Here is an 11711-nt window from a genome sequence, read left to right as displayed (position 1 = left end):
TCAGACTGTAGAGACTGTGGCAGGTACAGTTCAAGACGTCGACAACTGCTTGTTATTAGTAGTGTTGTGAGCCTCTTGACTGATCTGAACTATTGTAAGTTAGTTTGCAAGTGAGTATATGACAGCTTTTATCGTGAGGATTAATGTTTTTGAACCAATTTGATGTTTTCAAGAAAAAGTCCGGCTAACAGAGGAAAAGTTTCCACGCCTCAGTCCTGGAATTTATATATACAGGGTCTTTATACATTTTACTTTTCAGCAGCTGGATGAGGAGCGGCGTTTGCCACAGAAGTTGGTACAGTGGCCAAAGTCTTGGCATTGACGACATATTCTTCGTAAATGTCAGGACGCTTCAATTTCTTCATAATGGCTTTGTAGCTTCCCACAAAGTCAACAACAGGCGGAGTAAGGTTGCCATACTCTAGTAGACTGCGGGCCATGATATATCTGAATCTGTTCTCGCTCAAAAAAGAAGCGAGTTTTCCTTTTGACCATTGCTTAACATCTGCAGTGGGGAGAACAAGTGGTACTTCAGGAAGTCCTGGAAGAGGCACGTCAGGAGCAAAGCCCTGTTGTTTGGCAAGGGCGGCGACCAGATGGGAGGTGAGCCCACTTTCGTTGTTTTTGTCAGTGACTTGGTTCCATGCGGTGAGCAGCTTATTTTGCGCTGTTGCAGCATCAGAAAGGTTTCTGGCGTTGTTTCTATGCAGCTGACAGGTCACCACGGAGTTGAAGAAATGTTCTACATCGAAAATGGCACCGTTCTGAGCCTCCACGAAACGGGGACGCCACAGATACAGATGTTTGAGAAACGACGAAAGTTTCCCCAGCTTGAATGTCGATGCGAACAAAATGTTTTGAAGATGACTGGCGGTGAAATAGTGCCAGATCCCAGTTTTTCTGGTGGTCAATGACGTCCACTTGTGCAGAAGATCCAGCAGCTGTGAAGCCTCTTGTGCAGACCATATGTAGGTATTGAGTGTTTTACGACTGAGCGGTCTCACTGGTGCTCTGGGCTTCAATGGAGCATCCGAATCTGGGTCTTTCAAATCCAAAGTTAGAAGCATGTTACTATTGCGTGGTCTATAAATCCACGGTCTCAACGACGCCTGGGTAGCGTGATACTTGTAAAATTGGTCAAGCTTGGCATCTGCCTTTTGGAAAGTGGACGCACATCTTCTAGAGCTAAACTTGAGCATTGTGCGTTTCCCACAATGTGTTCTTGATACACACACACGCACAATAACACACGATGCTTGAGTTCCAAGAGATGATCCGATGCCTCTTCACCTAGATGCTGGTTAGATTTGGTCTCAATTTTCCAAAACTTAGAGATAGTTTGGTCACGTTAAACGGCAACCCGACGTTAAAAATCACTTTCTCGAGAAAAGAACGGTTTGATCCTAGAAATTGAGCTTATGGTGATGTGATGATCTCTACGCTGACTCGGCTCTTCAAACTTTCAATTGTCGCTGACTTACCTTTCACGTAGAATTTAGAATATTCAAAAACCACGTGATACCTAAACAATTCAAGCACCTTGTACGAGGATAGCTCATCTCATCTCATCACTATAGGAAAAGGTAGAATAGCTACAATGCATAGGTAAAAACCTCCGTCAGGGCCCACTAGCTGCGAATTATTTGGCTTTGAGATGGACGGAATAGTAGATTGGCTTCCCTACGTAGACAGTGCACCTCCAAGTCTACGACAGCACATCGAGACCCTTGTTGAAAAAGAGCTCCTAGATGCTGACCTGAAAGTTATGCATCCCGGGGTCGAAAGTCTGCTTGGCACTGTGCCGGTGTCCAAATACGCGACACAGGCTACTTCTCATGCTACTAAAAGGGAACAAGATGCTCAAGACCAAAAAAGAAGTGCCAAAAAACCGTGTTTGGGAATCGATAAAACGAGGTTTGACGTTCAAGGTTGCAATACAGCAGACCAACGAGCTGTGTTAGAGTCATATTGGAGCCACGAGGAAAGCGTGCTGACCGAAATACTCCAGCGAACCTTGGGCAGACAGTGGGTAACAAATAACGAATACATGGAAGGCGTGCGAGACGCGCTGAAAGAAATTTCTGATTCTCAGGATAGGAACCTTCAGGATCTTGAAAATCATAGAAAAATGATACAATCGGAAGCTCAGCGGGATCTGGCCTACATGGATGAACGGTGGAAAGAAGCGCTGCTGCGCAACGTAGAAAGCGCGCTCAGCAACGCACAATGAGAGAACTGGTTTAATCTTTTAACAGTGCAAGTTTAGAATTAATAGCATACAAAAAAAATATTGGTTTTTTATACACTCAAATAATAGCTGCTTCTCCCATGATGAGAACGCGCTTATTTGTCGACAACCTCGGCGTCGTATCTCTGCTTGAACCAGGCGACGGTGTCCTCCTTGGAGGTCTTGTGGTTGTTACCGACAACGGCTCTGCATCTCTTTCTTCTGGTAATTCTGTTACCTGGTCTGCCAATGACGACGTAGAAGTCCATACCGTAAATACCGATATTAGGGTCGTACTTGATACCCAAGTCGATGTGTTCTTGGATACCGAAACCGAAGTTACCGGTCTCAGAGAAGTTTCTGTCTCTCAATTGGTATTCCTTGACCTTTAGACCTCTTTCCAAGATTTCCTCGGCCTTTGGACCTCTGACGGTGACGTGGACGGCGATCTTTTCGTTTCTTCTGATACCGAAGGTTCTGACGGTGTAACGAGCCTTGGAGTGGACTGGGGTTTGACCGGACAACTGTTCCAAGACCTTGGAGGCTCTGGTCAATCTGTCACCAGATTCACCGACCGAGATGTTCAACACCAACTTCTCGATCTTCAACTCACGCATAGGGTTCTGGGTCTTAGCAGACATTTTTGGCAGCGGTTATCGGGGTTTTGAGGAACTATTCAAAAGACGTGTCGATCCAGAAATGTTTAATTCACTGTTTTAGAGTGAGTTTGTAGGTCAGGTAGGTCCATCGCTGCTGGGCACTGGGACTGCGACCAATAATTTTTCAGGAACAAAAAAGTTTGCGTGGGTTGAGACAACTCGTGAGGAGTGATGATAGGGCCAAGTGTCACATAAATATCAACGACACGAAATGATGTGCTTGAATTTCTTGACTATAGAATAGTAGTGTGCGACTTTAGCTATGGAATATTTAGTGTTCGTGTGACTGGTGTGAAATGGTGCTTTTTTGTAATGGGGTATGACTGAGGTGTCACATAGGTGTTATTTTTCTGCCCGGACGGGGACGTTTGCCAGGACCGACAGTAAAACAAAATTGCATTTCGAATTGGAACGGCAGAGAACGCGGCGGGGGGAAACAGAGAAAAGAGGGCGATTGCGGATGGATTGGATTTGCTGTGTAAAAAACAATTGATCGAATAAGATATGCATTGGAGACTACCCACATCACCCTGACACGAACGTGTCGCGAGGCATGTGACTCTTTTGGAACAATGGCGACACTGGTCACATGGTCTTGATATATGGGATTCCAGGAATTTTATTTTTCGGATCCGTATTTTTTTTTTCAAACGGAAAAAAACATGGTCTGTGAAAATTCAGAACATGCATCCGTACACCAGGGAAAAGACAGTCACAAGAGAAGCTTTGGGAGTCAAAGAGTGAGTACGATAGAAGATCGATGATGACAAGCTCATATAGCATATAGAAATATAAGGAACGTGTAGTAATTGTGGAGAATCATCGGTAGCGGGTCAAGCACGCGAAATTATCCTCACTGGTGAAATTAACAGGCTTTCAGCTTCTAGATAGATGTCTAATCAAGAAGGCACGTGACCCATGCATTTTGGCTCATGAATGAAATGCGTTTCGCAAGTTCGATGTAAAATTGACAGCTTTTCGATACTGGTGTGTGCGTGTGTATGCGCGAGTTGATGAAAGCTTCTCATGGGACGCCCGTGTCTATTTTGCAAAGTTCTGGCACGTGACCCCGCCTCGCTCGTGTCAGAATAAGTACAAAGTGATACATCCATCAACGTCTGTCACCATTAGACACTCCTGGCGTTAAGACAAATACAGCACACTGTGTCGAATGTTATCAAAGAACTGCCAAATTTCACAGCTTTACACACCCTCAAACACTCACTTCTCATCCGCCATGTGAAAATCAATACACTGACACCCGCGTTTTTTGCCGTTTTACTCACCCATCCTCCAACATCCGTCCTAAACTAATTGTATGTATTATCGCACGCTTAACGCTACACCGCTGCTCCACACTGGTATCCCTCACTGCTGTCCCTCACTACTGTCTTATCCAACGTCTCTATCGCGCTGTACTCGTGCGTATCGTCATGTACTCGTTTCTATCTCGCTTCACCGCCACATTTCATATTTTTTCCACCTATTAATGAAAAATACCCAACATCGTTAAGCTTCAACCCACCTGTCTACAACTCAGTTTGATCTTGATTTCAAGCACAATCCATCCGTAAACGTCCCAAGACACCTCCAAAATGAACCCACAGATCACCAATCTCGCCATCATGCTTGTCATGATGCAAGTGTCGCGCCGTATCGATTTGGAAGACCCCAGTATCCTGCTTTACGTACGTATTGCGTACTGCTCCAGTGTGGCGGTGGCGTGGATCGTCTACCAACTAGCCAGAGCCCGGATCGTCAAGAAGAACGACCTCACCACGCTGAAGTTCGTGGCTCCAGCCAACACCATGGCTGGCGAATCTGAGGGCAAATTGCAGGTCACAACCGTCAGAGACTACGACTTGAAAGAACTTGACTCGGCCATCAAATCGATTTACACCGGTCTGGCAATGATGGGATTCATGCACTTGTACATGAAGTACACTAACCCATTGCTAATGCAATCGATCTCGCCCGTCAAGTCTGCTCTCGAGCACAACGAGGTCAAAATCCATCTGTTCGGCAAACCCGCCACAGGCGACCTAAAGAGACCCTTCACGGCCCCTTCGCTCTTCGGAGGCTTTGGTGCTGCTCCAGCCGCCAAGACAGACAAGAAATCCATCGAGGAGGCCGAAACTGCCGGTAAAGGTGGCGTTAAAGCTGAATAGACTGGTTTGGGTATGGATTTTTGACAAGCTGGCCTCGTACAGCGTGATTAGCAACAGCTACGCTCATCTCTCATCTATCTTAAATTTATAAAATATAGCCAAGTTATCTCTCGTTTTTTTACTGTCATCGGCCAGATCATCGCCTTCTCAGTGCTTTTTGGCCGTTTTGATGGCTGACCCGGCTACCTCCGTGCTGGTGCTGGGCGCTGGCGGACTTGGATGCGAAATCCTAAAGAATTTGGCGTTCCAGGGCGTTCCAACAATCCATGTCGTCGACATGGACATTATCGAGCTGTCAAACCTGAACCGCCAGTTCTTGTTCGAAGAAAAAGACATTGGACAGCCCAAGGCAGTGATAGCAGCCCGGTATATTAACGAGAAACATCTTATTGGTCTTGGAGACCGTCCCGTGTGCGTGACAGCACATTTCCAAGATTTGACACTTCTCAGTGATTCGTTTCTGTCGCAATTCACCTTGATCGTTTCAGGGCTGGATTCCATACAGGCACGCAGAGCGATCAATTCCCGGCTTGTGCGCCTCACGTTCGATTCCGGCTACGAAAAATGCATTCCGTTAATCGACGGAGGCAGTGACGGGCTGCAGGGCCATTGCAAAGTGATCATTCCCGGGTTTGCAGCATGTTATGAATGCTCACTGGCCACTTTGCCTCCAGAAAATGAGTCCTATCCATTGTGCACAGTGGCCAACAACCCAAGACTGCCCGAGCACGTGATCGAGTACTTACTCACTGTACAATGGGCTCAAGAGCATCCAGATCGGAGTTTCGACTACTCCGTTGATGAACATTTCCAGTGGCTTTTGAATCGGTCGTTGGAGCGAGCTGCCCTATTCAAAATCGACACTTCCAAATTTACGGCCTCGTTCGTGCTGGGTGTGGTAAAAAACATCGTTCCCAGCGTGGCCAGCACGAACGCGATCATCGCCGCTCAGTGCTGCAACGAGGTGTCCAAACTCATGTACAACGACTACGACATAGAGACCTCGAACAATTTCATGGTGTACAACGGACAAGACGGATGTTTCACGTACGCTTTCGTTCACGAACGCCGTCCCGATTGTCTGGTGTGCGGGGAATTGACCTGAGAGCGCTGTTCAAGATTTACAGAGGTCTCATCGAGTCTGAATCATGATCAATTATTCTCCAAAGCTAAAATCTCGATTCACAAGTTCTTCGGAGTTTCCACCAATTTTGATAACTGGTATGCCAAGAACGACATTAGAGACTCACCGAGACCGACAGATCTATTCTACTACGACTGTCTTAAATTAGTAGACCATTAGACGACATTAGCTCATGATCCGAGTTGTCGATCGAAAGTCTTTGGAAACAAGAAACAAGATATCAGAAAGAAGTGCAAAGCAGCGATTCCAGACGGATAATCCAACTTCCTACACTCACTACCACACACTAAATGAGACTCACTAAACAAGACTCATAACGCTCTAGTCGTGTGAACGTCGTTGTTTCTCTCAGACGTCGTTAATGACGTTCCATTCTAGGTTTAGTAAGGCTATATAGTGCTATCAAAGTCATCATGTCACTAGCGATCCATTACGGTTTATGTAGAACTGCTGTCGTAATGTTGTATATTAGGCCAATGTTAAGGCATGCCAGTCCACTCGCAAGAAATGCCAAGCTTTGGCATGGCTTTGGTCTGCCTAGATTCAATTCCTCTGCTTCTCTAGATAACTTTGCATCACCTTCCAAGATCATCAACGCTCAAGACAATTTGAGCATAAATATCACTCAACGGGCGGCAAATAGGCTTGCAGAGATAGCCAAGGAATCCAACGAGGCTCTCCGGGTGTGTGTTGAGAGTGGAGGGTGTCACGGCTTCCAGTACAACTTAAAACTCATCAAAAAAGATGACATCAGGCTGAACGGGTCTTCTTCGAGTCCACAACCCACAAAGGCCACAGAAACCGACGAATTCGACCAGGATTTTGAAGAAAACGACGCGGAATTTGAATCTGACCAGGATACTGTATTTGAGCTTCCCAACAATGGAGGCCAAGTTGTGCTTGACGAGAAATCGCTCAAGATTCTCAACAACACAACCCTTACATATTCCACCGAGCTCATTGGCTCGACGTTCAAAATCATGGGTGGCAATATGAAGAACAGCTGCGGGTGTGGGAGCAGTTTTGACGTCGAACTGTGAAACGAGGCCTTTAACTAGGCCTATAGCTACATCAGTTTCCAAGTCTTTTGCATATTCGTTTGTCACGCACTTTTGTATGTTGCGTCATAGCGTCTTCACTCATGGATTCTTAGCAATAGCCTCTTGGTAATGAGCATTGAATAGGTTCAGCAATGGTCTAGCAAGCTTTTTTAAGACAGTGCCGTCACCGTCAAGAGTGCCGAGCGACCGTGAAGTCACAACCAGTCGATCCTGGATCCTTATTTCCGACAGGGGCAAGGCGTGGCACCGTATTCCGGTCTGAGATTGCAAATAGGGGAAAATGCAATTCGACAGCGCCTTTTCTGTGTTTTCACAAGTTTGCACCAATTCTTGTACATCGGCCTCTGCAAAGTCGAACTCTAGTCTTTTGAGATGATTACGCTGTGTTTGAGGCTGGTACAAGACCCGAACCCCTTTCGAACCCTGTTGAAGGACGCAATCTGCAATAGCGATCATCAATGAGTTTTGAAATTCCATTTTTTCCACGAAAGAGTCGGTGTGCTGGGCAATCCAGTTTCTTAATAGTATTCCGAGATCTTCGTCATCGGAAAGAAAACATGCTGGAAATTTGATTGTCTGGCTATTGCTGTCATCCTCATCATCCTCGGACTTTCCTGTATGTATGATCACTTCACCTCTATTCTTCGAAGTCAGCTCTATATGCCAACATTTCAATTGCGGATTGTCCGGTTTTGTGACTATTGGTGTAAAAGTCCTTCGGTCGAGCTCGTCAATAAAACTAAGCAATACTCGTTCGGAAATCAATTGAGTGACGAGCCAGCACTGCCAGTTCTGCCTTCTTACCATAACTGTCTTGACCTTTATGAGTTTCAAGAAATCTATATTCAGCTATACAAAACTCGACCTTATTTCATAGCCATCGACCGTACAGTGAAGAGAAGTCACCGACTTGATCTTCAAGCTTTCGATCTGGTTACGCACTCCACGTGATTATTAGCGATATCACAACAAGATGGGCCACCCGGTTCTACGTATTTGAATGGATATTCACTTGGCTGTTCCCGACCTTGAATTTGATGTCGCTGTCTATCGATATCGAAACCTTGATAAAATACGCGATGGTATTAAAATCGTGCGAAAAAAAATATGGATAATGTTGGTAGCTAGCTTGTGGGGAATATTTTAGGGTTAACAGTTCTGCAACGAGATATTTACCGCCTTGCTACATTAGGAAACTTGCACTGCTGACGCTTTGATTTGTTGTTAACGACAGAGTTCAAAGAGATCGAGGTGATGATTAGGAAAAGACGTCATTGATATTCCTATTGTGGCGAGAAGTACAAGAAGCATGAGCAGTATTAACTGCAGAAATCTCCAAGTTAGTTTCATCAGTCGAAAACGTCCCGCAACACTTATTTCTGCCGGCGAGAAGGATGTCAAGACTGCGTATGGCTGCGAAAATTGTTCTGTTTTATTTCGAAGCCATGCAGGGACGAATTCTTTAAGACGTCAACCATGGACTCTGCTACTTTGAGCTTCAAATTCAACAACTATGTGCTTACCATAGCGCAACCCACTGACGCCATCCAGGTATCCTAGGTTTAGGGTAGCTGTTCACTGACACCATTACCTTTAAGTTATCACTTTGTACTAACGTGTCGTCGTATATCGAACTCAGCTGGTTGAACCTATTGTGGGTAAGCAAAAGCTCTCAGCAGTTGTTTATGACTGGCATCGTCAATCATTTACTCAAATTGTATTTTAGAAACCTCAGCTGGACGTTGAGTATTGATGGTGGATATTTTGAGGTTTGATCCAATTCCTCAGGACATTTATAAAAACAGCAGGGCCATCAGGACTGCACCGGAGCTTCCACTAGCTCCAAAGCTCAATAATTTTCGCTCAACTGTTCCAGTTTCAGCTCTATCTCTCGCTTGACTCATGGACAACTGCAAGTGTCAGTGTCCAATGATTTTCAATTAATCTCTTGCTTTTCGTCAGCAACAACTCTCCAGAACTCGAAGTCTTTCAAGTTTGGTATCCCCAGAATCACAAAATTTTGCTTATTCCACTAGCATTCTTTTATACTATCGTTGAGCTCTTCAGACTGTTCTTTTCTGTCTGCAATCTCTTCATTTTTCAGTAGATCAAATAGTTATTAAGAATAAGGTTGTTAAATTAAACCCTCCTAACCACATTCAACTTCAATAGGTCCAAACTCCGCGATATGAGCGACTTCTGGGACCAAAATAAGGGCTCCATCAAGTCGGGACTAGCGACAGCTGGTAAAGTTGGGTACCAAGGTACCAAGTTCGTAGCCAAGACTGGCTACAAGGCTGGAAAACAGCATTACAACAATAGTCGAGGGATCACCACTTCTGAACGATCCGATAGTGATTCCAGCTCACTCAGAGAAGCCACGCCTGTATCTTCTTTACCAGATGTGTCAAATCTGCCTCCTCCGCCACTGAAGCCGGGACAAGCATCCTATCATGGGAAAAGGGAACTGGGCAACACTAATACTACAACTACAACTACAACTGCAACGACGGTGAGAATACCTCCAACAATGCCCCAACGAGCTGTTGTCCCCCAATCGCAGAGGATGTATCCAGAACCCATTCAAATGCGAGATAACAGCAATGCGCCTCAAGATCCAGTTTTTCAACCTTTGCAAGACCCTATTCCTCTACAATCGCCCATTCCTGTCAGTTCAAATGCTGCCATTCCTCCTACCAGTCAATTGGGTCAAAACCTATCGACCAATGTGCCAATTGCGGCCCATCCATCAACACAAATTCGACCCGGACTCCCAACTCGAGCCTCAACCACTAGAAGCAGTGTGCAAGCCTTACATCTTGATACAGCACCTTTAGTAAATGATGTATCAGGCACAACCTCTGCGGCTATTCCAGTGGCATCTGTGCCCGCTCAAATATCAGCTCCAGCGCAAGTTTCTACCCGGTCTACACCTTCGGTTCCAATCGCTACGTCCGCGCCAAATGTAGACCAGAATGTGTATCCTGCAGTGGGCCAACCAGATTCAGCACAAGTCCCAATTATACCACAAAGAAATTATTTCAGAGCACCAGCCGCGCTACCAATCACAACTTCTCAGCCACCGGCTATTGAACAAGTTGAAGTTTTACAGGATCCTAATTCCACACCTCCAGGAACTCTCGAAGAAGTAAAAAGTCCTTCTATTACAGTGCGTCCATATGAATGGAAGGATCCCGAGGAGAAGCGGGAACAAGCACTCAAAAATAAGTTAGCAGAGGTCGATATTTCGGCGCTGTCGCCACCACCTACACATCAAGATCGCTCGCCGGTTACATCTGGCTCCTCTTCACCTCGACAGACACTCAAGAGCCCTCTTTCAACAAAACCTCGGGCTTCAAGTATCTTAACTCAGCACTCCGGAAAATCGGCCAAAAGTGGAAGTAAACCTGAAGGAAACGAAGAAAGGCCGCTTGAGCGAGGAATTGCTGGAAATTACACCAACACGGGTGTGGTAAACTTTCCACCGCCACCAAAAGCATCAAGAACGGGCATGCAGCCTCGTAACACAGCTTCTAGTAAGCCTTCCACTCCACAAACGACAGGAGGACGACAATTGCCAAGAAAACCAACTGGACTACCTCCGAGATCAAACGTGCCTACTTCTGTGTCTCTGGAGAACTTGCCACCCATGCCAACAAAGTTGGAACCACAAGAGGCCCAGACATTTTTCCAACCTCCACCAAAGCCATTTAGAAAAGATACAAGAAACTCACCACAGCCACCTCCTGCACCACCACGCCGCAGTACACCGTCAACGAACCTTGATACAGATGAGACCAAATCTGTTCCACCGCCATATTCAGTAGTAGCAATACCTCCGCGGAATACGGTTGATGTTACCGCTAGAAACTCTCCAAAACCCAAGAAGGCTCCACCTCCTAAAAAGTCCCTTCCACAGCATCTGCAAAATATCAACAATGATACAATTACTTCAACGGTGACCGACGATGGCGAGAAAAAGCCTACCAAAATTCCACCGCAAAAACCTGCCCGTAAGAATATAGCAGCTCCTCCTCCAAAACCTACGAGAAAACCAAATCTGCCTTCTACCAACAGCAACGAAGAACCCATTGGCGATACAAATGGTCTTAACGCGGAACTCATGGCGAAGTTCAAGTCGAGGCAACCAACTGTCAGGCCGCAATTAGCCCAAGTTTCGACGTCGTCTTTTATCGCATCTGACAACATACGACCAGCGGCACCACCTATTCGAGCGGAGCAGTCTACAAATCCAGTGCCGGATCTTGACGACGGCAGCGAGAACCCATTCCAGCGGTACTTGAAAAATGTAGTTCCAATGGATGACGATAGACTACACAAAAGTTAATTGTAAGTTGGAAATAGCATTTATAAGATGACACACATTACAAAGATGAAAGACATCGGAAGGACATTAGGGAAGCAAAAAAGGACGACTCTGGAGGCAATTGA

The 11711-nt window shown here is 45.8% G+C and overlaps 8 protein-coding genes across 8 annotated transcripts; 5 read left to right on the top strand and 3 right to left on the bottom strand.

The window, feature by feature from the left end:
• Positions 1-248: 248 nt before the first annotated feature.
• Positions 249-1199, bottom strand: MRP13 (LALA0S03e05116g1_1; the record flags this gene model as incomplete). The annotated part of the gene is made up of 1 exon (XM_022773284.1): positions 249-1199. The coding sequence occupies one exon, from the start codon at positions 1197-1199 to the stop codon at positions 249-251; it is 951 nt and encodes a 316-aa protein (XP_022627773.1).
• Positions 1200-1654: 455 nt separating this feature from the next.
• SNT309 (LALA0S03e05094g1_1) lies at positions 1655-2230 on the top strand (the record flags this gene model as incomplete). The annotated part of the gene is made up of 1 exon (XM_022773283.1): positions 1655-2230. The coding sequence occupies one exon, from the start codon at positions 1655-1657 to the stop codon at positions 2228-2230; it is 576 nt and encodes a 191-aa protein (XP_022627772.1).
• A 113-nt stretch (positions 2231-2343) lies between these two features.
• On the bottom strand, positions 2344-2868 carry LALA0_S03e05072g (LALA0S03e05072g1_1; the record flags this gene model as incomplete). Its single annotated transcript, XM_022773282.1, has 1 exon — positions 2344-2868. One exon carries the CDS (start codon positions 2866-2868, stop codon positions 2344-2346), a length of 525 nt encoding a protein of 174 aa, XP_022627771.1.
• A 1613-nt stretch (positions 2869-4481) lies between these two features.
• On the top strand, positions 4482-5054 carry SND3 (LALA0S03e05050g1_1; the record flags this gene model as incomplete). Its single annotated transcript, XM_022773281.1, has 1 exon — positions 4482-5054. One exon carries the CDS (start codon positions 4482-4484, stop codon positions 5052-5054), a length of 573 nt encoding a protein of 190 aa, XP_022627770.1.
• Positions 5055-5223: 169 nt separating this feature from the next.
• Positions 5224-6159, top strand: UBA3 (LALA0S03e05028g1_1; the record flags this gene model as incomplete). The annotated part of the gene is made up of 1 exon (XM_022773280.1): positions 5224-6159. The coding sequence occupies one exon, from the start codon at positions 5224-5226 to the stop codon at positions 6157-6159; it is 936 nt and encodes a 311-aa protein (XP_022627769.1).
• Positions 6160-6611: 452 nt separating this feature from the next.
• ISA2 (LALA0S03e05006g1_1) lies at positions 6612-7238 on the top strand (the record flags this gene model as incomplete). The annotated part of the gene is made up of 1 exon (XM_022773279.1): positions 6612-7238. One exon carries the CDS (start codon positions 6612-6614, stop codon positions 7236-7238), a length of 627 nt encoding a protein of 208 aa, XP_022627768.1.
• Positions 7239-7337: 99 nt separating this feature from the next.
• On the bottom strand, positions 7338-8066 carry IML3 (LALA0S03e04984g1_1; the record flags this gene model as incomplete). Its single annotated transcript, XM_022773278.1, has 1 exon — positions 7338-8066. One exon carries the CDS (start codon positions 8064-8066, stop codon positions 7338-7340), a length of 729 nt encoding a protein of 242 aa, XP_022627767.1.
• Positions 8067-9447: 1381 nt separating this feature from the next.
• AIM3 (LALA0S03e04962g1_1) lies at positions 9448-11607 on the top strand (the record flags this gene model as incomplete). Its single annotated transcript, XM_022773275.1, has 1 exon — positions 9448-11607. One exon carries the CDS (start codon positions 9448-9450, stop codon positions 11605-11607), a length of 2160 nt encoding a protein of 719 aa, XP_022627766.1.
• Between the last annotated feature and the right edge of the window lie 104 nt (positions 11608-11711).

The sequence above is a fragment of the Lachancea lanzarotensis genome, scaffold LALA0S03, assembly GCF_000938715.1.
Source record: "Lachancea lanzarotensis genome assembly LALA0, scaffold LALA0S03, whole genome shotgun sequence".
NCBI lineage: Eukaryota > Fungi > Ascomycota > Saccharomycetes > Saccharomycetales > Saccharomycetaceae > Lachancea > Lachancea lanzarotensis.
Note: the sequence above shows the minus strand (reverse complement) of the source record. Positions and strands in the feature narration are given on the sequence as shown.